This window comes from Emys orbicularis, chromosome 11 (genome assembly GCF_028017835.1).
Source record: "Emys orbicularis isolate rEmyOrb1 chromosome 11, rEmyOrb1.hap1, whole genome shotgun sequence".
In the NCBI taxonomy this organism is placed as follows: domain Eukaryota; kingdom Metazoa; phylum Chordata; order Testudines; family Emydidae; genus Emys; species Emys orbicularis.
This window is the reverse complement of record NC_088693.1, coordinates 60,329,548-60,356,697: the sequence shown is the minus strand read 5'-3', so window position 1 is coordinate 60,356,697 and position 27,150 is coordinate 60,329,548. Positions and strand designations below refer to the sequence as shown.

The window sequence follows — 27,150 nt, the reverse complement described above, 5'->3', positions numbered from 1 at the left end:
AACAAGTACAATGTGCACAGACTACTAAAATCTGCCCTGGTCTCTGGAGGTCTGGTCAGTTAACATCAACGTCCATGGTGCAACAGCCACAAGCTATCCAACACTTACTAACCACCAACCATCTAACAACCCTTAGGGGAGATGTGGATAAAAATCTCCACAAATCCCTGCAGCCATCAAGAGAAAGTTCCTACACACACAGCTAACCACAGAATGGAATGAACTGGGGTGGTTGGCACCAGACAGCCCTTTTATAACCTCATGTCTGAACATCTGTTGTTGAGAGAGTGGCACTGCTTTCTAAAGGTTCACGAAATCCAGTAGCCCTCAGGAGAATGGGGGGTTGCATACTGCTTGAGGGAAAATACAGAAGCTACCTCAAGGAAGAAGGTGACCACTCTGACAAAGCCAGCATAGCTTGAAAGGTCTTGATCTGGACAGACGTCTAAGTCTGGGTATAAGGCTAATGCCAGCTATGTGGCACAAGGAGCTTGCCTGGTACTTGCCTTCCAAAGTCTCACTTCTCAAACATACTTTGCTTAAACCTGAAACTTTTCCTAAACACGACTCTGTCAAAGTAACATGCAAAATTTCAGACAGGCCTCTTTTTGAAGGGATCAAGGAGAGGTTAAAACTGGAGTTATAATAGAAAGCCAGTTGCAGCCTTAACTATAGCATCATTACTGTGACTCAAACACAAACACATCAAGGGGCAGGAACGAGGAAGAAAAGCTATTTAAGCTAAAGGACTATGTTGGTAACAAAAACAAATGACAGGTTTCAGAGTAGCAGCCATGTTAGTCTGTATCCGCAAAAAGAACAGGAGTACTTGTGGCACCTTAGAGACTAACAAATTTATTAGAGCATAAGCTTTCGTGGGCTACAACCCATCCGAAGAAGTGGGTTGTAGCCCACGAAAGCTTATGCTCTAATAAATTTGGAAAAACAAATGAGTATAATTGGCCATGAATAAATTCAGGCTGGAAATTAGAAGGTTTCTAACTATGAGAAGTGACTTTCTGGAAAACCTTCCAATGGGAGCAGTGGGGATGGGCAACCTAAAACTAGTTTTAAGAATGAGCTTGATAGATTTATGAACAGGATAATATGATGGTTTGCCCATGAAAGCAGGGGACTGGACTTAATGACCCAGGAAGTCCATTCCCTGTCCTATGTTCCTGATAACCTTGCAGAATGTACTTTACAGGCACCATCTCAGTACAATGGGAAGAAGGGAGAAATCAGCTGGGATACCACACAGTAGCATACTCTTAATATGCAGTATTGTGTTAGCAAAGCAGTGTGCAAGAAACCTGTCCTACACAGCAACAACTGATACTACTAGACACATGGTGGCATCCTAGAGAATTTGTCTGAATAAAAAAACCATTGTGATTCAACTGAAGGGAATCAATTCTCCAGCCAGACCAAATCTCTACAATCAGAAACTACATGGACTGACAGGAAGGTGACAAAGTGACTTCTTTAGGAATTGCAGATTAATGATATAAAAGTTTGATTATCCAAAGCAAACAACAGACCTATTGAAAGATTCTCATTTAATACATGTAAATTCTGAAGTTAGGGTTTTTAGCAAAAGACTGTAGAATTGACGATACCACCATCTCTCTCTCTCTCTAAACCTACCCTTTTCTAAATAGGTCCTTGGTGCCCATGGAGGGTCCTCTTCAGCATAAGGATCACTGTACTCCACCACAGCTGCCTCCTCCTCTTCATAATCTTCTGGGGGTGGAGGTGGAGGTGGGGACTCATCAAAGACTGGCTCATCTACAGGTGGAGGAGGAGGGGGAGTATCTGAAACTAAAAATAAGCAGCAAGATCAACATGAAACACCCTCTAGAACTACAGTTGCAGATTAAAAGTAGTGGTCTCTATTCAAGAGCTTCCTAACTAGTTTCATGGTGACCTAACGCTAGAACTTAGGAACAGAAATACACTAAGACACTAAGTTGGGGAGGAGAAAGGATTAGACTCTCTTGACAAATATTTTTCATCTTGTTTGGTTTTTTCCTGTTTTATTTGAAATTCACCAAACAAAGCAAAGTATTAAAAAGCAGAATTCTGGCTATGTACAGCTGAGGTTTTTCCACACATGAAACGAAGGCCAGACCCAATGCCCAATCATAGCAGAAGGAAGAAGTAAACTTACTATTTTCTTGAACTCTGGCCACAAATCCCATCAGTGGTAACTGTGGAGTTACCTGTAGGATGGAAGGAGGAGGAGGAGCAAGGGATACTGCAGCAAAGGAGTAAAAAAGACAAATAAATTAGAAATAAAACAACGCGACAAACAGGAAAGTAGGCATATCCATCATTCAGGCACTACAGCAACCTACCAAAGGAGGTGTGACAAAAAGGATGACATCCAAAAGAGGGAGTTTTAAGAAGAGCTTTAAGAAATATAAATATCACTTGCAGCAAGTTTTAGTTCTCTCTATTTGAAAATTCCCATGCCAGCTCCTTTTCATAACACCAAAAACTCAGTTTAAGAACTTGTTTCATCTAACTACCATGAAGATACTTTCTTCTCTTAAACTCTATTTTTATTGGAGTTCAATATAAAACTTTACGAACAGCTCTAACAAGAGAGTTTTTCCTTTTTGGTCAACAACAGAATATTGATTTGCTGACAGTGTTCGGGTAACCATGCTGGTCTGAGGATATTGGAGTGAGAAGGTGGGTGAGGTAATATCTTCCATTGGACCACGTTCTCTTGTTGAAAGACAAGCTTTCAAGCTTAGAGAGCTGAAGATCTCTATGTAAGCTTGAAAACTTGTCTCTTTCACCAACAGAAGTTGGTCCAATAAAAGACATTACTTCACCCACTGTCTCTGTAATGCAGTGATCCCCACCCCCCCTAGATGGGTATGGAGGAACGATGGGGGGGGGAGCGCAGTGGGGCCTGGGACAGCCCACATGAGGAGGAGGGAGGGACTGCCACCCAGCCAGCCAGCCCCCAGGTCTCTCCCCCGCCAAGCCCAGCTCTGCCCTCATTCCCTCTCCGCGCCCAGGTCAGCTCCGCCTCTAGCCCCAGCTCCTACCCCATCCCCCATTCTGCCCCCAGCTTCACCTTCAGCCCAAGCTCCTCTGTGGAGCCAACTGTGCGGGGGGTGGGGGGTGGGGGGGGTGGAGAGGGAGAACACGGACAGAATTTTTGAAGATACTTTTTGAAACAGCTCCTAAAGAATTGTATCCATAAATCTTTGACCAGAAGGGATTTATCTAGATACCCCCCCAAACAACCTCAGGAAACAAGCAATTCACTTGTGTTCGGTGTGAATAAGAGAAAGATAACCCTTGAGAAACTGCACACATTTGGAAGATGAAGGAACCATCAGTACTTCTCTTATAAATTTATTTTCAGGGGTCTAGATCCTCACTTTAAAATTCCCTCAAGAGAATTAACTGTAGAGGAAATATAAATTTGAGGGGGGAGGAGGGATGAACAATTTAAATAGTTTTGTTTGAAGGCAGAGGAAAAATATATTTAATTATTTAAGATCATTTCTCCATCACCCTCCTTAACTTCCTTTAAAAAGTACAGAGTTCTCATTAAAATAAAGGGCTAAAAATCTGAGTGTATGGATGATCTGTGCAAAACAGTGGTGTTTTAAAAGCAGGATGGTATTAAGAGAATTTTTCTTTTTTTCTTTTTTTTTTGTAAAGAAACTTGGCATTATTCTTTAATGTAGAATGTCTACACTTTTTATTTTTATTTTGCAACGGATATTTAAAATGGGTTAGTTAATATTTTGAAAGGGTTGCTATGGATTGTCAGTCAGTATCTTTTAGTGGCGATGTCAAATAGAGGTCTTGGCTATTTGTGTCATTAGAGACCCTGTTGTACTTCATAAGATTAGTCTTGACAGGTAATTTTTATCTCTGTGATCGGCAACTCTTTAATGATACCTTAGGTACAAGTTATCATGACTTGATCACATTTATAATGTCCAAACAGAATAAAGTCTAAATCAGGAACATATATACTTGGTTCTTTAAAAGAGCCAGAAAGCTGAAAACAATCATGAGCCAAATCAGCCAGGAGGAAGAATTTAATCAGAAAAAAATGTGAATACTAATTGGGAGACATTTAAGAACACTTTAGTAGATGCCCAAAAAGCCACAATCAAGGAAGACGACCATACTGGTTAAAAAAACAATCTGGTTTAGGGAAGAAGCGAAGGCAGCTATAAAAATAGAGAGAGAGAACAACAGAAGAAAGGGGAAGTTGATAGTAACAAATACAAATCAGAAGCTAGGAGTTGTAGAAATTTGATAAGGGAAGCAAAGGGACACAAGGAGAAATCTGTGGCCAATAAGGAGTAGGTTTTTAAAGTATATTAGGAACAAAAGGTATCCTAACCATGGTATTGGTCCACTACCACATAAAAATGATAGAATCATCAATAATATTTTGGAAAAGGCAGCCAAATTTTCAATAAATATTTCTTTTCGTTATTTGAAAAAAAAAAAAAAACAGACGATGTAGTCTCATCATATGATAATACTTTTCATTCTACTAATATCTCAGAAGGATGTTAAACAGCAAATACTAAAGTTACATATTTTTAAATCAGCACATCCAGATAACTTGCATCCAAGAGTTTTAAGAGAGCAGGCCAAGGAGCTTGCTGAACCATTAAAAGTTGATTTTCAATAAGACTTGGAACACTGGGATAGTTGCAGAAGACTGGAAGAAAGCTTATGTTATTCCGGTGTTTTAAAAGGGTAAATGGGATGACCTAGGTAATTATAGGCCTGTCAGTCTGATATCGATTCCAGGAAAGATAATGGAGTCGCGGATAAGGGACTCAACTAAAAAAGACTTAAAGGAAAGCAATCACTTAATGCCAAACACCCATGAGTTTATGAAAAACAGAGCCTACCAAACTAACCATTTTTTTAATGAGATGACAAGTTTGATTGAAAAAGATAATAGTGTTGATGTAATACATGTAGCCGTTGGTAAGATGCTTGACTTGGCACCCATGACTATTTTTATTAAAAACTAGAATGAATATAAAATTAACAGGGCACACATTAAATGGATTAAAAGCTTGGCTAACTGATATGTCTCAAAATGTAATTGTAAATGGGCAATAATCACTGAGCAGGCCTGTTTCTAGTGGGATCCTACAGGGATCTGTTTTTGACCCTCCACTACTTAATTTTTTTAATCAGTGACCTGGAAGAAAACATAAAATCATCACTGATAAAGTTTGCAGATGACCCGCAAACGGGGGAGGGAGGAGTTAAAATATTGAAGAGGACAGGTCATTAATACAGAGCAATCTGGATTGCGTGGTAAACTGGATGCAAGCAAACAATATGCATATTAATACAGTTAAATGTAAATGTACACATCTAGGAACAAAGTAGGCCATACTTACAGGATGGGGGACTCTCTCCTAGGAAGAAATAACTCTGAAAAAGATTTGGGGGTCAAAGTGGATAATCAGCTGAAACATAAGCTCCCAGTATGATGCTGTGACCAAAAGGGCTAATGTGATCCTGGGATGCATAAACAGGGGAATCACGAGTAGGAGTAGAGAGATTAATTTGCTATGTATCTGGAGCTGGTGCGACCACTGCTGGAATACTGTGTCTTGTTCTGGTGACCACAATTCAAGAAGAATCTTGCAATGGGTTCAGAGATGAGCCATGAGAATGATTAACAGATTAGAAAACCTGCCTTATAGTGACAGACTCAAGGAGCTCATCTCATCTAAGAGGTGACTTGATTAGAGTAAGTAATGGGGAACAAATATTTAAATAGCGGACTCTTCAATCTAGCAGAGAAAGGTACAACATGATCTAATGGCTTGAAGCTAGACAAATTCAGACTGAAAATAAGGTGTACATTTTTGACAGTGAAGGTAATTAACCATTGGAACAATTTACCCACGGTCACGATTTTAAAAATGGTTAGTGATGGAGGATCCATCAAGATTAGGTGTTTTTCTAAAAGATATGCTCCAGGAATTATTGTGGGGAAGTTCTTTGGCCTGTGTTATACAGGATATCAGACTAGATAATCACGGAGATAGATGTGGCAATTTCCTGCAATATCCGGGACAAACCTTACTGAATTCAATTAAAATTAATTCAATGAAGTTTAAGTATTTTAGGAATTTGTTGTATTAAAAATGCAAAGTGTATGTATTCTTGTGGGATTGTATGTCACTTCTCTAAGGGGAGATGTAGCCAGTGTAAACCTTGGGAAGTGTTATGTGCTTCAAAGGACTATTTTAAACAATGCACCAGATAAACGAAGTTAAGTGGAGTTCCCACCACCTCTGGTTATGCAAAGATCCAACCTTCTGAATCTTCGCCCTGAGGAGGGGACCATTGTCTGGCTGATTACCTATTCAGGGTCTCTGCAGATCAAAGACCCAAATTGTATAAAGAAGTGAATCAGAGATACATGAGGGGGATGGAGGGAAAAGAGGTCTTGTTCTGAGCTAACAGCTGTTTTGAACTTCTGCCCACAGAAAAAATCCCTTCAATCCCTTCGTGGTGTTTGAAGAACTCATCAACTGCCAGAGTCCTTGTTGAGTTGGGGTGTTCTCTGGTAGGCTTATCAGCAGGCATATAGATTGTTCTGAGGAGCCTGGCATCTAGAGTGGGTGCCCTCACCGGACACAGAGGGGGAATACAGGTGCAGTTTCCCTGAACTGTGACAATCACACTGATCCTGTCTGACCTTGGAATCTATGAAAAGACTAGGGATGTTAATACCAGCGTTCTGTACATACTCTAACTCAGGTAATTTTGTTCTATCTGAATTCCCCCTTGTAGTTGCATTTGGGCACGGTATACTTCACTAAATATAACTGTTGGGCAATATTACTGAGTATTACTAAGCATTGGTGTCGCATCCCAGAAGCAGTTGCATTTCAGTGATGAGTGAAGTGATTGTAATGTAGGTGCCATCTTTTACTCAGTTCTCCTTCTTTCCCACAATGAAAGAGTGTCATAAAATCCTCTTTATCCTCAGTCAGTAATTTGCAATTAGTAGTAGTTCTTCAGAACCCAGTTTTAGACATATTTATAAAACACAAGAGACATGCTTACATCCCCACAGCCTTCCAAAAACAGCCTCACCACTGCAGCATAAAAGTTAAATAGCCTTAGTACTGCAATCCAAAAAGAAAAAGAAAAACATTCATGCCGAAAGCATATAAAATACATCAGAGGGAAAATGCATCAATATCCCCTGCACAAAATCCACACAATATGAAAAAAAAAAACAGTACTGATAATCTCCAAAGGCCTTTCCTTCACCTCCCCACCCCAAGAATCCTCTCCTCCACCTCCCCCCTCCACTGGTCTCCCCAAACTTTAAGATCTGTTCTTTCCCCCACCCTACAGTAGGGCTAAGAAGCAGCCATGGTCCCCCACCCTGCCAATGCTTCCTCCTTCTGCGAAGGGAGACCACAGCCCCCACTTGTCATATGCCCCACTTATGGATTCTAACTTTGCGAGTCCAAAGGCTCCCCTTCCCTTCCTGGGAGTCCAGGTACACAGATCCTGCCTTAATACCCCTCTGAATACAACTAAGATTCCACATTCTGCCTGGACACACATTGATTTAGAGAACATCTTCTGCTGCAGCTCCTTATTTATGCTGTGCCAAGTGTCCCTGTCACAGAAGTATTTTTCTTTGTGATTTACAGTTCAAGTAAATAATCCTTTTAATCATTACTTTCTTCTCGGGTACACAGACTGAATTATGGTTACATAATTTATTTACAGAATATCTGGCATCTTTTACAATACAATAGTGGTAACTTCCAAAGGACATTTCATTAAAAACAGAAATACAGAACAGTGGTCAAGAACTCTCTGGATATACTGAAAATCCTCTTTACTTCAGAAGGCATTTCTTTTTAGTTGTATCTGACACTATTTCCTTTACCTTCTCCCTATATCTTTTTTCACCCTTCAATCAACATGCATATAAATGTACATTACAAATACTATAACTCAAGCAGATAGTATAATTTAGTCATGCATCTTCACTCCCCCACCCACCACTACCACCTCGTCCTCCTGGATTCAAATAAATGTCTCTTTGAGGCTAGCTAGCAATTAGAGATAAAATGATATGCTTGAGTTTGATCAAATCCTCTAGGCCAGATGCTGGAATCTGAGCATAATTTCAAGTTAAGTGTACAATTTAAAACTGCAGAACTGTAGAATAGCATCACTGCACCACTTGCACATATCTAGCTCAAATATAAGAAATTTGAAAATCAATAATCTTCAAACATTCCTATTGAATCTCTCTGCATCTTCTGTATAAAGGAAAATCTGTTCTGAAGCTAAACATCTTCCCTTCTCTAATCAGAAATGTGGGCAAGAGGTCTGGTTATATGAATGGCCAGCACTTTCCTACTCAGATTCAGAACATGTCACTTCTTGTTAAGCCTCAAAATTGAGCAGATAAGAATTCAACCTTCTACTTTTAGAGAAGGGTCATCAGTTAGACGAACACTGGCATAATATGAAACTTGACTCCTGTGGCAGAGCTCCTCCTACCTGCCATATCTAGCACCAATGGCATCCTGACCCTAGATGCCTGATAAAACACACTCCGAGAGGAAGGCCGGCCTCCTAGACTGACCATTATTCAGGAGAGAAACAAACAAGTCTCCAGGCTGAAGTAATGGGGAACCAGGATTTGAATAGTTCATGAAAGACCAAACACTCAATCCACACCAGGATTGGTTGGAACAACAGGGGTACTGCAGATCAAGAATGAGATCCACTGGATGAGCCGTGTAACGGGGATTGTGTGTAGTGCCTCCCCACACTGTCTTGTCAAGTCAGACACTTATTTTACAAACTCACTTCAATTAAAAATAAACTATTCTAGGCTGTTTGCATTAATGGGAACTGAACACCTTATATGTGGACAATAGCCCTACCAGGGCTACCAATACTGTTTTAGAAATCACCTAAAGAAGCACACAATCTACTGTGGAAACAGTGCAGTCTCAAACAGACTTCACAGCTTTGAAGTTATGAACACGTTGGTGTTTTGGATTGGATATACTGAAGTAACCCACTTACCTGGGTTCTGGCTATAAAAAGGCCCTCCATTCATCTGGTTCTGAAGGCTCGTTTGTGAAGTGATGGAAGGAGGGCGCCTGTATGGCAAAGAGCCCCCTATTGTTGGGGGTGTATGCCGGGAGGCAGGTCTGTTCATGCTGTAGAACTGAACAGGGTGACCTGGGTTAGAAAGAAAGATGCGTTAGCAGAGAGAAAAGATTGAAGTCTGGCTTTTTTATGCCTACATTCAAGATTTATTCCAAGGATTGAATTTGGGGGGGGAGGGGGGAGGAACAGTAAGTCTGCATTTTAAGAGCATTTTGTTCAGTTGCCAGATCAGCTGAACTCTGAATGTCGGAGAATACTGACACAAGGAAAAATAACTCTTGCTCAACTGCTATACTTAGCACCACCAGCAAAAGCAAATACAAAAATGAGGAACTTTAGCTTTAAAATGTTAGAATTGGAGAACACTGTTTCCAGTTAGTAATATTATATGATGCTTCATAATAAATGTATATTCACGAATGGAGGTCTTTTTCAAATTGAACTAGAATTTCATTCACAAATCAGGCAGAGATTCTTCATTTCATTGTTAGCTAGCCAAGTGTCCAAATCACTCACAAGGTACCTGCTAAGTCAACTGGAAGTCATCTCTAGGGACCACAAAGATGTTCTATTCTATGACGAAAGACCACAGGCATCTGAGCTGGGTCACAGCCACAGCTCTCAGGAAATGTGCGGAGGATCATTTTGGGGGAATGAAAAAGAACCAACAGCTTGGGCAGAGGAAAGGGAATCCAGCACAATGTTCCAATGTGTTAGAAAAATTTTAATTGACTCAACCCTTCAATACCACCTCTTTATTCCAACCAATGTTACCATTGCAACACATACAATTTCTATATCAAACTGATTCAGGCATCTAGTAAATAATGTGGTGTGCTTACCTTAAACTACACCACAGAAATCACAACTAGAAGACTAGTAATTCAACTTGAATCTCATTGTCATCACACTTGAACCAGTCATAAACCATGATGTTAAGCTACCATGTGTTTACATCTAATTAAAGCTCCGAAGCACACTATTGACACTAAGGTAAACTAGACAGTTTTCAGTTTGCATGGTTCCCCCCTCCACAACATTATAGGTGAATCCCATGGTTGTAAAAAAACCCAAAGGTATCCCCTCTCCCCTCCACCCCCAAAAAAACCCTCAACCCAGTGAATTTCTGTCCTTCTCTCATTTTTTGAATCTGTCACTCTGATTAAAAAAAGCTTTAAGCAAAGGTTTAATCAATGTATTAGAAACATTAGGGTGCAATTTCAGTCGGAGAATGAAAGCTTTAAGCTAACAGGGAAGTGATGAGATCACAAAGGTTCGTGTTATGCCTATTAGGAAAGAGTAAGAAGGTTACAGAACTGTCCAGAAGCCTAGGGGAGGAGGAGAATGGGTAGAGTCACTGGTCGGTGGAGAGGGATGCTGCTAGTAGGTAGAGTCAGTGAAGACAGGAGGCCTGAATTTTATCCATTAAGAATCTGCATTCCTGTCTGGCCGGCTTGGCATCAGCCATGGTCTTTTTTAGCATATCTGGATTGGCCAAAATATCGTAACATGTTATTTACTTTTTTAACACTAACTCTCGTTATCTGTATCCGTGGGAAAATACAAAAGATGTAGAGTAGACTGAGAATTATCGGATTCTTGTTTTACTTACAGAATTTATAACAATGTACTTGTTGTATTTAAGGACTAAATATGCTCAAAGTCAATCACACAGAATAGGTTTTGTTTCATAAAATTAGTGGCTTTTCTATTGGCCTTTTTATCCCTAGAAGGGTAAAAACAATGAGTTTCTTCAGGCTGGGGAAAATCACAACCCTGTAAAACAAAACTATTATCCTCATGCATCCTATTTCAGGGAAGTCATCTGAGCAGTAGGCTAATACAAGGAGAAAGTAGGCACCTCTTATTTTATTTCTTAACAAAGGGAAGATAGTAAATTATTTTTTTAAAATCAGATCATCTGCATTTTTATTAAAGGACTTGAGTTTTTCACTTCTATTTAATTCTGTTTGTTTTATCAAAAATCCACAAGTAGTGCAGTTTAAGACCTAGAGACCTGTAACATTTTTCATACACCAGTGCATCAAAACCTGAAAATCAATCCAACTTCTGTCTGATCAATCTCATCTTCTAACTGCACAAATACTTCAGAGATTATGATGATTTGTTGCCACTGAGATTCATCACAGCTCAGGTGCCTCTACAGTTATTATAAGAATTCTTATATACGAGATTAGGAAATAAATGATACATGCTTAATTTTACCCTTTAACTAAAAGAATATTTTCTGGCACGTTACAAAATTTCTAAATAAGCCTGAATGTAGACCAAAGTTATTAAACATCTGAACTAATACAGCTCTGTGATCAGAAGCAGAACCCATTACAATCAGCTACTGCAAATACATGTAAGCCATTTTTGATATATAAAACAGATCTTTACATAACAATACTACATCCAAATCAATCAAACAAAAGGCAATACATACTAGTCTTACATTATATTTAGTAAATAACACATGTTGAAACTTCAGCAATTAAAGAAATAAAAATGCAGAGAGGCTTTATAAATGTTAAGAAAGCAAGCTTGAGTACATGCAATATATATCACCTACTGAACAAAGTCTTTTGGCAGAAAACAACTCAATTTGTTTATTAAAACTTCCATTTCACTAGTAGTGAATCAAAAATGTATGCCTCTTTTGCAACAACTAATGGAAAGGAGAGATATTGGCTCAAGACACCTCGTGGTTCTACCCTACCAAATTCACGATCCATTTTGGTCAATTTCATGGTCATCGGATTTTAAAAAATCATAAATTTCATGATTTCAGCTATTTAAATCAAAAATTTCATGGTGTTGTAATTGTAGGGATCCTGACCCAAAAAGGAGTTGTGGAGTGGGGTGGGGAGGGGGTTTGCAAGGTTATTGTAGGGGGGGTTGCGGTACTGCTACCCTTGCTGCTGCTGGAGAACGGCAGCTGCTGGCCAGGATCCCAGCTCTGAAGGCAGAGCCACCACCAGCAGCAGTGCAGAAGTAAGGATGGCATGGTGTGGTATTGCCACCTTACTTCTGCACTGCTGCTGGCGGGGCGCTGCCTTCAGAGCTGGGCGCCCGGCCAACAGCTGCCACTCTCCGGCCACCCAGCTCTGAAGGCAGCGCAGAAGTAAGGGTGGCAATACTGTGACCCCCTAAAATAACCTTGCGACCCCCCTGCAACTCCCTCTTGGGTCAGGACCCCCAATTTGGGGAACGCTGGTCTTCCCCATGAAATCTGTATAGTTATAGGGTAAAAGCACACAAAAGACCAGATTTCAGGACGGGGGAGACCAGATTTCATGGTCCATGATGCATTTTTCATGGCCATGAATTTGGTAGGGCCCTACTCATGGGAGTCAGGTCACGCAAAACCATACACATCACACACTTCATTAGAGGCACCATTTTGAATCCAACATTTGAAGAAAAACAATTACTAGATGTCAAAAGAATTGCTGCCTTTATCCTACATATGCTTCTCTGAGAGCTTACATTATCCATACTGCTGCAAGCATACAATATAGTGGTTGTTTACAGGACTAATACTCAATCTCCTGGAAGAACAGGTGTTTTCCGACAAAACTCATACCCAACAAAACCAAACCAGAAAAAGCCATAAAGCTCAACGACTCCTAAGGATCTCTGAAAAGCCTCAGATGGTGTTCACATCTTGGTTCACCTGTCTATGAAATGGAGCAGAGACTCACCTGCTGAGGGAGTGGAAGAAACAGCAGGGGGAGTTGGAGAGGTGAAGCCATCAGCAAGAGGCTGGGCTCCTGCAGCAGCAGCATCTGGGGCAGCGGAGGGGGCAGGAGCAGGAGCAGGAGCAAGGGGGGAAGGAGCAGGTGCAGAGGTAGCAGGAAGGGGAGAAGTGCCAGCTGAACCAGCGGGGGCTATGTGAAAAGAGGAGGAAGAGGTAAAGTTAATAAGGAGATCAGGTGAGCAAGGATTAGAAAACCCTTCTGACAATTCAGTGTTAGATATTCAGTAAACGTTAAATGTTCTAGCACAAAAAGAGGGGATGAGAAAAAAATGAAGCTTATGTTAAAGGAACATTCCAATATATGCAGCAAATAAGGGTACCTGGATCAAGAAAGTCTGCTAGCAATTACAGATGTAGAAACTAACGTCTGTACTTCTCAATGAAAGTCATTACTTTAAGAAAGACTGCTTTCCCCCTCTGTTAGTTACTCTCCAATCTGTAGCACAGAACTCTGCAGCTTTTGTACAAAATTATACATATAGCAAAGGGAAACCATCAGTTTCCCATAGCAATTTTTGGCCCAGAAAAATAATTTTTCAGAACACAATTTATGCTAAATAATTTTTTCCTTCATTTCGAAGACTAAGGAAAGAAGCACACAGAAAATCCTCAACACTACATGAGCAAAAGAAGGGAGAGTACAAATACTATTTTCTGTGAACCAAAAGTGTTTGTTTGACAGACTGCCTTTTCCACGATAATCTGCTCTGCTTTCATGTGTATACTGAAGATTTACTTTACTGTGTCCTTGCCTTTTTTAAAAAAAAAAAATCTAAGCTTCTAATAAACTTCTAGATGCCTACATGAACAGAAAGCAAATGAAAGACCATTTATCTGGCTAAAAGGACGGAGAGACACTGTTTTCTTGGAACAATGCTGTGTCCTATCTAGTCACATCTAGTCAAAGAGCTCCTGTCTCAGCTGGCTTAAATGACTCACCAGTTTTGATTAACCAATTGACATAAAAGGCAAACAGACAGGCAAATAGCTGCATAACAAACATTTCCACACTCAGGGGATATCAGTGTCCCCACATTTTAAATTATTAGCCCCAAAACAATGTTAAAGTTTGTATGGTTCTGGAAAAGTTGGCTTGAAAAATTCTCTTAGAGATTCATAATCTTGCAAACACAACAGTAAATAAACTCAAACATTAGGACTTGGACAGAAAGAGAGGAAGGTGAGATTCCTATTTACCTGGATAGACGCTAGGAGGAGATGGAGTGGGGACAGCAATAGGTACACCCACACTTCCACTTCCACTGTTCTCTCGACTGCTGCTCCGACTACTTGGGTGGCTCCCTCCACTACTCCCACTGCTGCTAAAGAAACCAAAGCCACCAAAACATTAATAATCTGGTCCATAGAGAAAATACATAAAAAACATGTAGTGGAAACTTGCTACTTCACACTAATGACTGGCAGAAACAAAGAACTGAAGTTGATATAACAAAAAACATTTTTCACAAAAACATTTAGTTTGGATCAAGAATGATCATTCCTTTGGCACTAGTAATCTAACAAGTATATATGGCATTTTGAAAAGCTAATTAACTTGACATCATTGCAATACTATAAATCATTGCTGAGTGGAGAGAGACAGCCCATTTTTGTACAGATTATATAAAGGATGTGGATTAGCAAGATTCTACTATATATGCTTCTACGTTAAGTATTGTTGGGAGTAGAAGGGTTAAATCTATCAACATTTCCTGAACTCAGTAAAGTCAAGTTTTCTCGTGTTTAGAATGGATATGGTATAAAGCTATTTGCCAGCCTCCTTAAATGTTTTTAAAGAAGAATTTAACATTTCAAGAGAGACAATTTTAGCTCTCATGTGGCATCTTATACCTCTGACAATTCCTAGGACTGATGAAGTCTTCTAGTGGTCAGTGAGAGGGGAACAGTATCTTCTGTTATACATCGTAACTGTGGTCCATCTCTGGGTTCAAAGCTAGTGGTTTCCTCATTTATATGTTATGATTACTTCATTTTTACAGAACTGTTTAGCACTGTTCATCCTAAAGTCTCAAGATCTTTTATTTTTCAAAAAACTTTGATTATGAAGCACAAGCAATTTGTAGTCCTCCAATAAGCATACCTCATAATTCGCACACACAAAATAATCTCCCCAAATCTTTGTAAAGATTAAATAGAGTGATGTTGCAAAGTTCCATATTACTATGACTGTTTCTACTACACAATTTTATTAGTACGCTATGTCTTACAAAATTAAAGTGTAATTGTGGGAAAAAGTGAAGTAAATTTTATGATGGAATATTCTTGTTTTAATTGTGTCCATGGGTCAATGCACAATGGGTTTCCCAGTCAATAGTGTATTAGTGAGGTTCTATTGTAGGGTCTGGGTTTGATTTTAATCACAGCAGTGCATCTTGTATAGATTACTGTATTAGGCCAAACACATTCTGTGCAGGAGTAGGACTGAATACCTGTATGTGCGATTCCTCTGATTCACAGAAGCTGTTCTAACAGGGCTCTGTTGCGAGGGAGCCATATTACGTGTTGGGCTAGGTACATAGTCATTTGGTACCACTGGAGGACGCACAGGCTCCAGTGTGCGATAGGGAGAGTGACGCCTGGACAAAAAAAGCAATATGCACAGAAGCAAATTTAGTCAGAATATAGCGCAGCCACAGATCTTTTACCGGTGTAAAATTATATAGTTACGTGTAGCAAAATCTAAGGGACTCAAAAAATTGTTTTTCCACACGTCTGCAATACCCAATTTATGACCAGGGAGTGGAGGATGGGATTTCTGCTCTCCATTTCCCAAACCCTTTTCCTATGCAGGAATTTTCTGTTTTGCATATTTTATTGATCTGAATCGAGCAGTTGAGGAGTCAGTTTGCCTTTCCACTACTAAATCAGAGTAGTTTGCATACATGTAAATATCTTATTTTGAATTTAACACAATAAGCTCTGATTCAGGACCAGCCATTACATGAACATATCCTGTCTTCCGACAGTGGCCAATACCAGGTGCCCCAGAGGGAATGAACAGAACAGGTAATCATCAAGTGATCCATCCCCTGTCGCCCATTCTCAGCTTCTGGCAAACAGAGGCCCAACTCTGCCCATCCTGGCTAATAGCCATTGATGGACCTATACTCCATGAATTTATCTAGTTCTTTTTTGAACCCTGTTATAGTCTTGGCCTTCACAACACCCTCTGGCAAGGAGTTCCACAGGTTGACTGTGCATTGTGTGAAAAAATACTTCGTTTTGTTTATTTTAAACCTGCTGCCTATTAATTTCATTTGGTGGCCCCTAGTTCTTGTGTTATGAGAAGTAATAAATAACACTTCTTTATTTACTTTCTCCACACCAGTCATGATTTTATAGACCTCAATCATATCCCCTCTAAGTCGTCTCTTTTCCAAGCTGAGAAGTCCCAGTCTTATTAATCTCTCCTTATATAGCAGCCATTCCATACCCCTAATCATTTTTGTTGCCCTTTTCTGAACCTTTTCCAAGTCCAATATATCTTTTTTGAGATGGGGTGACCACATCTGCACGCAGTATTCACGATGTGGGCGTACCATGGATTTATATAGAGGCAATATGATATTTTCTGTTTTATTATCGATCCCTTTCTTAATGATGCCCAACATTCTGTTCACTTTTTTGATTGCTGCTCACATTGAGTGGATGTTTTCAGAGAACTATCCACAATGACTCCAAGATCCCTTTTTTGAGTGGTAACAGCCAATTCAGACCCCCTCATTTTATATGTATAGTTGGGATTATGTTTTCCAATGTGCATTACTTTGCATTTATCAACATTGAATTTTATCTGCCATTTTGTTGCCCAGTCACCCAGTTTTGAGAGATCCTTTTGTAGCTTTTTGCAGTCTGCCTGGGACTTAACTATCTTGAGTAGTTTTGTATCATCTGCAAATTTTGCCACCTCACTGTTTACCCATTTTTCCAAATCATTTTTGAATATGTTAAATAGGACTGGGCCCAGTACAGACCCCTGGGGGACACCACTATTTACCTCTCTCCATTTATTCCTAACCTTTATTTCCTATCTTTTAACCAGTTACCAATCCATGAGAGAGAACCTTCCCTCTTATCCCACGACTGCTTACTTTGCTTAAGAGCCTTTGGTGAGGGACTTTGTCAAAGGCTTTTTGAAAATCTAAATACACTATATCCACTGGATCCACCTTGTCCACATGCTTGTTGACTCCCTCAAAGAATTCTAGTAGATTGGTAAGGCATGATTTCCCTTTACTAAAACCATGTTGACTATTCCCCAACAGATTATGTTCATCTATGTGTCTGACAATTTTGTTCTTTACTATAGTTTCAACCAGTTTGCCCGGTACTGAAGCCAGGCTTACTGGCCTGTAATTGCTACGGTCTCCTCTGGAGCCCTTTTTAAAAATTGGCGTCACATTAGCTCTCCTCCAGTCATTTGGTACAGAAGCTGATTTAAATGATAGGTTACAGACGACAGTTAGTAGTCCTGCAATTTCACCTTTAAGTTCCTTCAGAACTCTTGGGTGAATACCATCTGGTCCTGGTGACTTATTACTGTTTAGTTTATCAATTTGTTCCAAACCTCCTCTAATGACATCTCAGTCTGGGACAGTTCCTCAGATTTGTCACCTAAAAAGAATGGCTCAGATTTGGGAATCTCCCTCACATCCTCAACCTTGAGTGCTCCTTTAGCATCTCAATCGTTCAGTGGCCCCACTGGTTGTTTGGCAGGCTTCCTGCTTCTGATGTACTTAGAAATTTTTTTTTTATTCCTTTTGAGTCTTTGGCTAGCTGTTCTTCGAATTCTTTTTTGGCCTTCCTAATTATATTTTTACATTTCATTTGCCAGAGTTTATGCTCCTTTCTATTTTCCTCATTAGGATTTAACTTCCACTTTTTAAAGGATGCCTTTTTGCCTCTCACTGCTTCTTTTACTTGGTTGTTTAGCCACGGTGGCTCTTTTTCGGTTCTCTGTTTTTTAATTTGGGGGATACATTTAAGTTGAGCCTCTATTATGGTGTCTTTAAAAAGTTTCCATGCAGCTTGCAGGGGTTTTACTTTTGGTGCTGTACCTTTTAATTTCTGTTTAACTAACCTCCTAATTTTTGTGTAGTTCCCCTTTCTGAAATTAAATGTTACAGTGTTGGGCTGCTGTGGTGTTTTCCCCGCCACAGGGATGTTAAATTTTATTATATTATGGTCACTATTACCAAGCAGTCCAGCTATATTCACCTCTTGGGACCTGATCCTGTGCTCCACTTAGGACTAAACCAAGAATTGCCTCTCCTCTTGTGGGTTCCAGGACTAGCTGCTCCAAGAAGCAGTCATTTAAGGTGTCAAGAAACTTAATCTCTGCATCCCTTCCTGAGGTGATATGTACCCAGTCAATAAGGTGATAGTTGAAATCCCCCATTATTATTGAGTTTTTTATTTTAATAGCCTCTCTAATCTCCCTGAGCATTTCACAGTCACTATCACCATCCTGGTCAAGTGGTCTGTATCCCTACTGCTATATTCTTCTTATTTAAGCATGGAATTACCATCCATAGAGATTCTACGGTACAGTTTGGTTCATTTAAGATTTTTACTTCATTTGATTCTACGCTTTTTTTCACATATAGTGCCACCCCACCACCAGCACGACCTGTTCTGTCCTTCCAATATATTTTGTACCCTGTTATTACTGTGTCCCACTGATTATCCTCATTCCACCAAGTTTCTGTGATGCCTATTAGATCAATATACTCATTTAATACGAGGCACTCTAGTTCACCCACCTTATTATTTAGGCTTCTAGCATTGGTATATAAGCACTTTAAAAACCTGTCACTTTTTAGCTGCCTGCCATTACATGATGTAACTGAATGGGACTTTTTTTCATTTGACTGTTTCTCATCAGAGCCTACCTGTATTTTATCTTCCATCCTCTCCTCATTAGGACATAGGGAATCTTCATTTATAGATCCTCCTCTCCGAACAACATGCTCCTCTACACCTGTCGGCTTTCCCCCAGACCTTAGTTTAAAAACTGCTCTACGACCTTTTTAATCTGAAGCGCCAGCAATCTGGTTCCATTTTGGTTTAGGTGGAGCCCATCCTTCCTGTATAGGCTCCCCCTTTCCCAAAAGTTTTCCCAGTTTCTAATAAATCTAAACCCCTCCTCCCTACACCATCGTCTCATCCACACATTTAGACCCCGCAGTTCTGCCTATCTAATTGGCCCTGTGCGTGGAACCGGAAGCATTTCAGAGAATGCTACCATGAACATGCACCACATCAATGCAGTAACTAGAAGGGCTGCTGTTCCTCAGGACATAATTCATAAGGACTCTATCAGGTGAAGAAAATGTAGAATTCAGGTTCATAGCTCCACTGGAAAGCACATTTTACCATTCACAGCATATATGCCCAACCTGTGGCACAGTATGTCAGTTTAGATATTACATTAGCTACTGCAGATAGACAGTACAACCTGTCAGAAAAAACACACCACTAATTCTATCCACCACAGATAATACAAGCCAAAAGAAATCAAAGAAAGGCTTCCTGAATAAAACTTCTAATGACCTTCATTATCTACAGGCAGCAACACATCACCTACAATTTAAGATGTGGTCAGTATAAAGGATGGTGGTAAAACTTCTCCAAGTCTCACAGCCCATCTTTAGATAGTGGACAAGAAGCAAGAATAAGGAAGATGTTTAAAATTTTTGCCATGGTAGAAATGTAGGTGTTCAGATGTTTATGAATATCTCTTCCCCATCTACTCTCTACGAAAATATTAAGTCTACAGTAATTGTACTCACCCAATAGTTCCTTTTCCTGACATTGGTGGGCTGGGTGGTTTCTGGGTAGGTGGAGTAGTACGAGGCAGCCCACCCATCTTCATATTCTGTGTACTAACCTGCATGAAAGAACGGAGAAAAAAAACAGCCTTTACTATACTCAGACTTTAGGCAATAAGATAGCAAGATTCCTTGAAAATTCATTCTATAGTACTAAAGAGGCAGGGGAAGGTTTAAACTGAAAAAAACTGAGAGGCCATGCATTTCATATGCAACTTCTACTCTGCTAGAGGTCAACAGTTGCACTCAAAGGACTCTTCGTTATGTGGGGTTTGCAAAGATTTGTATATAGAAACTGCATTTGCCTTTAGGCCATCACATGAATATTAAATCTCTGCTGATACTGATCTGTATTTAATCCAATTAAAAATCTCTTTTAGCAGGGCGACGAAGTAGTTTTCGGGTTTTTTTGTTTTGTTTATTTGTTTAAGATAAAAGGCAGTTATTTCTGGTTGCACTGTTTAATGTTAATTACCCCATATTTTTTGAGAATGGACTTTAAAAAAACTAGAGGATTAAGTAGGGTTACATACTAGGCCACAATACAGTAATTAATATAACTAAAGAGCAGCTAAACTTTAGTAAAGTTATTTTTATATTCAAGGTATGCTCCAGTAGAACTAATCTCTCTCATTTTAAGATTTAATATAAAATGCTTTAAACAAGAATGCTATATATTGTAATGTTTTCACATTAAGATACCAAAACTATTTAATGAACATAAACTACATATACAAAACATGCAGCCAAACTAAATTTATAACAGTCTAAGCTAAACTAAATCTCTAGTTTGTGGAATAGGAAAAAAGAAATCATGAATACTACTGATGTGATCTCTCCAGTTTTCTTCCTTAGAAAATAGTGAGATAATCAGAAACTACAAATTCAAGTTAATATTTCACTATTTAAGTCATCAGCATCAATGCTGACTGATCTCAGTGCTGACCAACAACATAATTACTACTTACATCATGAATTATAAACATCAAAACATTTTGTTTTTGATGTATTCACCAAGCCAATTAATAGCTCTCTCTGGCTGCATACAAAAGGTAGATACAGCAGAGAATTTATACACATATATTTAGGGAGGATCTATAAAATATGTTTTTAATCTATGAGCCCTAAATCTATTCCCCATCATATAAATAATGTCAAAAGATTTGTGCTAAATAATTTAGGGTTTTAATTGTTTTTATGTTGGTTATTTCCCGTTATTAAATACTCTTTAGACTCTCCTTTTCTGATACCCATGCCATGCTCTATTGCACACAGCTACAATGTATATCATTTCCAACATGTATTGTTTCCAAATAACATGACATATTTCCAGAAAGTAAGTCCCCCTATTTATAGAAAAGGCTCCGTGATCAAGTTGTTAGTGATGTTTAGAAATATTCTGAGAGGCAAATTACACCCTTTTAATCGCTCCAAAAGCCAAGCAGTGTTTATTTGTGTTGCCGTTTAAATGACAGAGATTATTTAAGGATTAATATATTGCAGTATCCTGACACACTGAAACTTGACTCCTATATAGAAGGTGAAAACAGAAGATGGAAATCTCAAAGCTATGCTGCTTTTAGCTTGCCAGGAAGGGGGGGGGAAGTTTAGAGAAGTGACTATTGAGATTTTTAGAATTTTTGAGACAGTAAAAGTCTCAAATGTTCTGATTAGTTTTACAAACATATCTTGCAAATAGTATCATAAAGTCCTTTAAGCCAACTTTAAGCAACATGAAAACTAAAGTTACTTTAAGTGAAGGGCTAGGTAAGCACTGAACTACATCAATTTGAGGGGGAGAGGGAAAGTGTATAATGAAAGGAAAGTGCATCTTATTCCATACACAGAACATGGAAAACACATCCCAAAAGCTGGTTGTTTTTTTTTTAAAAGTTGCAGAATCTCCTTCATCTCCTTTCATCACGGCATCACCCACTTGCCTGTCCTAGCTGTTTAAAACAAACATCCTTTATTAATGTTAACCCCTAGGTCACTTCTTATGCAGAGGACGTCAATGGCACATTAAGATCTATGAGTAGGATTTTCAAAAGTCTTCAGATGGGAACAGAGTTAGACCAGTGGGAGCACTTTCGAAAATTCCATCCTAGATATTTCAAACCTCCCATAAGTGTCTGTCACTCGGGGACACAAACTGCATCATAACCACTACCTATAGGATTACACTTAAACTATATGATTAAATCTACTTTAACATACCCCTCAAAGTTTAAAGAAGAAACTACATTACTGTTATTAGTAATACTACTACAATAGTAATCGGAACTGCAATAATGTATTCGGCTCCCATTATACTAGGAGTTGTACAAACAAACAGAGATTATAGTCCCAGCCCCAGACAGTTGGAGTGGGAGTAGTTGGAGGATAAAGTAAAGTAAAGTGAACAGTGTAGCAGACAATTGCAAGTCATGCTTACGGTTTGCCTCACCAATGTAGAACTCCAGTGATTGCCAATATCTTTTACATAAGATGGACAAGAAACAGCTTTAGAAAACGTAACTAAAAACAGTACAAGAATCTCTTTGTTAACTAGGAATTTAAACAGTGAAAAAGAAAGGAGACATTCTTTAAAAAGACTAAAATTAAAGGAGGGTAATGCATGATTAAATTTAGACTCCCCCATGTGATGACTTTGAAGTTGTAATGTTGAAAGAGAGCAAGTAATCAAAGTTTATAGAGCTGTTTTACAAATCTGAAAGGGTTGACTGATTTAAGTTTAGCTATTGTCAGTTACGCAGCTCTGTTTGAACAGTCTCCACTTTGACTTAAGGCCAAATAATCAAGAAAAGCAATGAGAAATATACAGCTATTTCAACAGTTCTCATTAACATTGACTGACCTTCACTGCTAGAACAATACCATACAACATACAGAGAAAGCTTTCCGATTATCTTGGATGAGGAGAAATGGAGAGAGGGATAGCGTTAGGATAAAATAGGAAATTGCATCAGTAACTTTAGCTGAGATGCAAGTCAGTTCATCTCTAACCCCCCAACCCAAGAAAGATGCAATTTTCAAGTCCCTCTTCACCATCTATGTAAGGATTTCTAGTACCAGAAATAGAGGGTAAATATTCATTCCCCCATTACTGGGAAAATGTTCACACATCTGCAGTTAGATCCACTTTGTATACCCTTTCTATGTGTGCACACACATGCATGTCATACACAGATATCTTCCTACACTAATCCTCAACTCTGGAAATTTAAAGGAGTGACCCTAAAGAATTTTTTTTTTTTTTAAATAAGCAGCAAGTGAATGGAACGTTACTCTTGCATTCACTGCCAGATTGTTAAGTTTGTCCAATATACTTAATTTCTAGAATAACTCTGCTTGCTAAGAGGTTCTGATTTTATTTCCTAATTAAGTTCCTCCTAAAATGTAAGGTGTTCATGCGCCAAGTAATTGAAGAGAGGACCAAATTGTTGCACTCTAATTACCCCGTATAAAGATGAGTTTAGGTTTCCCACCCAGACTATTTCAGGAATGAATAAATGGATGCAAGTACTGTCAGACTGTTCAGTGATTTATTAGGCTGTAACTCCCCACTCTCATTGCAAAAAAGGAAGCAACTTAATTCTTTCTATATTAGGCACTTGAAAAGATTTTGAAAAGTAGCATGCTGCATTGTCTTCTAGTGCCCCATGAACTACAATAACCATGAAAAGTAGCATGCTGCATTGTCTTCTAGTGCCCCATGAACTACAATAACAATGAAAAGTAGCATGCTGCATTGTCTTCTAGTGCCCCATGAACTACAATAACCAAGGTGTTTGATTCCTGGATCTACTTGTGACTAAGAAAAAATGACAGGAGATAGTGACGAGATAACTGAATCTAAGGCCTTGATTCAAGGACAGCATGGATTTAATTCATGGTCAGAACAAGTCTGGAGATCATGCAACACTTATCACTAGAGGCCCCCAAACTGGTGGAAGGCAAGGTGAAGAACACACAAAACTGCAAATATTTAAAAGTGAACTGCACAGGAAATAAAATTACTTGCACATATTTGTTTTATGAAGTATAAAGGCAGCTCAAAAGGTGTGTTTTCAAAGGTTTTTCCCCTGTTTTTCTAATGCAAAATAAAAAAAGGAGGGGCAGGAAACTCCTTTCATAAGTTCAGCCCTGATCTATAATGAAGTGAACATACAATACTTTTAGATCATTACTTCTGCATAACTTGGAGAAAGTAATGAAAACTTTGAGAATCTGCCAGCTGCTTTTCCAAATCACTCAAAGTTACCACACCAAGAATAGGGTTTTTACAGAAACTCTCTTTGGGAAATTCAGTATTAAAAATGCATTACTACTGCATTACAAATGCTGTACTGTCAGTCTGGATACCTGGAAAGATACTGCAACAAATTAAGCAATCAATTTATAAGCATCTAGAAGATAAGGTAATAAGTAATAGCCTACACAGATTTCTCAAGAATAAATCATGCAAACCACCAATCTAATTTCCTCCTTTGATAGGATTACTGTACTATGCCTAAGGGAGAGCTTCTCCTGTCGGTGTAATTAATCCACCTCTGCGAGAGGCAGTAGCTATGTTAACATAGTGCTGTCTGCACTGGAGGTTAGGTTGGCATAACTGCATCACCCGGTGGTGTGGATTTTTCACACCCCTGAGCAACACAGTTATACCAAGGTAAGTTTGTAGTGTAGAGCTGGCCTTAGGCTCACCTGGGGAGTACTCATATATGACAGTTTTCAGGATTGTGGCCTAAGTACATTGATGAGTTAACATAATACTGCTAAGTTAGTGACATACTAAAAGCAATCTGATATTTTTAAGAGTGGTTCAACATTTTGCATAGTGATATTACCAAGTCTGAGAAAACATCTGTAAAAGTTTGCCTCTATACATAGAGTATTTTACATAAAGAGTAACTGACATTTATTTAAAGTAACTAATGTGTGATACTGCAACTTTTAAAAAAATGCAAAATTTAATATAAAAAATATTTTTGATTTTGCAACACAACCCTGGTGTCCCTTTATCTGAGTAATTTTACATTGAAATACTGGTCACAAAGTGAATCATAAATCACACCGTATATAGGATAAAAAGAGTATTACACAGGGGGAGGTTTAAATTCGGCTAATTACTCATTTATATGCCATTTATTCCTACTCAGTGTAAATATACTATTTCTCCCTTGTTAGGTGAAAACTAGCTCTACTAAAATGAGTCAACATTTCACTGTAAGCTTTTATAATTAACTGCAAATATTAGTTACATTAAATCCATCCATTTATATTGCAAAATGTCTATCCACACTGAAATCACACTGAGACTGAAGGTAGAATACATAAGGAGGAAGAAGGAATGGTTTATTCTTTTAAAAAATTATTATTAGTGACATGCTAATTTCAAATCTCTCCCCATGTGTAATAGTCTCTAAAGAATAAGAATGGAAATCCAGCCCTGGAGTTTCTTACCTTAAATCTAAGCAACCACTTAATGCATACATGGAGCAAATAAAAGAGGTAAGGGAAAAAAGCATTGAAAGGTTAGTTGGAACTTCAGGATATGAAGAGAAAGGAAATAAGAAAGAAAAAGTTAAGCATTCAGCATCAACAAAATAATGTATCAGTAGATCATAGAAAGAGTGGTTAAAGCAGAATGTGCCATGAACAAAAGATTTTCAAGATGAAACTTTTAATAGACACACTGATTAATCAAACAGCCTCCAGATAGGTCTTAAATTTAAGTAGGTAACTAAATATCCAACTATTCATGAGACAGCGCAGTCACTCAAGTTCCCCCACTGCTAATATTCCAAGGGTCAACATTTTCCCCACAGTGACAGTGTTGGGTTCTAAGTGGATTAACTTTACAAGTGAATTTATACTAGGTGGCAAAAAGCATCCTCATTGATTATGAGAATTTGGATGCGAGTAAACTTTGTTTTACATGTACACCTCTACCCTGATATAACGCTGTCCTCAGGAGCCAAAAAATCTTACCGCGTTATAGGTGAAACCGCATTATATCGAACTTGCTTTGATCCGCCAGAGTGCGCAGCCCCCCCCCCCCCTCCGAGCGCTGCTTTACCGCGTTATATCCGAATTCGTGTTATATCGGGTCGCGTTATATCGGGGTAGAGGCGTATTACTATAATTCCAATTTGCTGAAGCAGAAGCACATTCATTCTGGAGTATTAACCTAATCTAAAAGTGTCCTGTCAGCCAGCCCTGTCATGTCAGCTAGCACTCGACCTGAAGTGATGAAAGATCTCCTAGCAAGGAGAACCCTGAATCTCAATTTTTTGCACTCCAAAGGCTGAGTAAAATTGGGAGTTTAGGCACTAGCTTTTGAAGTTAAGTTTTAGTTATGTCCTGCTGCCACAATGCCAGATAGTTTCACAAGCCCTAAATGTGTTCAGAAATACCAGTCCAGTGGTTTGACTATTTATTTGTTTTTTTTAGTTCTGAGTAATTTTTAAGAATGCTGCATTTTCTTATACCCTGTGTGATATTGGGAACACTGAGCAGCTCGAAATCCCAACTGTTACTCATCTAGACATACCATATTTTGGGTCATCCATTGTTTAGTTCCCAAAAAACCCCACTATATTATATAGGTATAATACATTTTTCTGATTTACTGAAAATTTCCTCTAAATTACAAGGTCCACAGATCTAATGACCAATAGACTCTCAGCTTCATGAAGCTACATAAACAGAACCAGACTTGTCAGTCATTGCCACGGGAGAGCATGGCAAGCTACTCTGAAGAGCTCACCAGTTGAGACAGTTTCCATGGCAAAGGGTAATATCCCCTGTGGTCTGAAACTTAATGAGATTATATGCACTACAGTAATATACTGTGAGTTCCTACCGTAGAGCATAATTTTGAGCTAATTTGAATGAACTGAACAGGATTTTTTATCCTACTGGGGTCAGATCTGAGGATCTTGTAACTCAGAGGAAGGAAATTTTTAGCAAATCAGAATAAAATTTCCCTCTTCTCTTTCATCTACAAGGCCCATTGATTCATTAACCAATGGGATTTTCATAGTGTGGCTTCAGGGAAGGTTCAAACAGAACTAACTACATATAGGATTTTAAATTCCTTCTCCACTACTCAGACCACAGCATGAAACATTCTCTAACTGAAGGTACCATCCACTGATGCCTGAATGTCCAGCTTATACATTTTTGAAAAGGGATGAATGGATAACCCAGTGGCTGTCCTGCAGATCTCATAGCACATGTAGTTTCTTAGCCGGGTCAGCTGTTGCCACTCTCAGTGAGTGGACTTTGACCTCAGTTGCTTGGAAAGAGACACTGACTTTTAGGCTTCATGGATGCACCATCTCAGCC

The 27,150-nt window shown here is 38.9% G+C and overlaps 1 protein-coding gene across 47 annotated transcripts in view; it reads right to left on the bottom strand.

Moving 5' to 3' along the window:
- ABI2 (abl interactor 2) overlaps window positions 1–27,150 on the bottom strand; it is a 95,459-nt gene that overhangs the window by 9,595 nt on the left and 58,714 nt on the right. For 3 of the 47 annotated variants that reach the window (XM_065413529.1, XM_065413549.1, XM_065413546.1), the window contains 5 exons: window positions 19,759–19,856; window positions 15,397–15,543; window positions 14,144–14,268; window positions 9,097–9,255; window positions 1,648–1,821 (listed from right to left, as the gene is read on the bottom strand). In XM_065413529.1, coding sequence (XP_065269601.1) covers window positions 1,648–1,821; window positions 9,097–9,255; window positions 14,144–14,268; window positions 15,397–15,543; window positions 19,759–19,856 — 703 coding nt within the window. Of the gene's footprint in view, window positions 1–1,647; window positions 1,822–2,170; window positions 2,258–9,096; window positions 9,256–12,222; window positions 12,270–12,890; window positions 13,077–14,143; window positions 14,269–15,396; window positions 15,544–19,758; window positions 19,857–25,263; window positions 25,282–27,150 lie in introns of all 47 variants that reach the window. The other 44 variants (XM_065413524.1, XM_065413544.1, XM_065413542.1 and 41 more) reach the window with 33 other exon arrangements.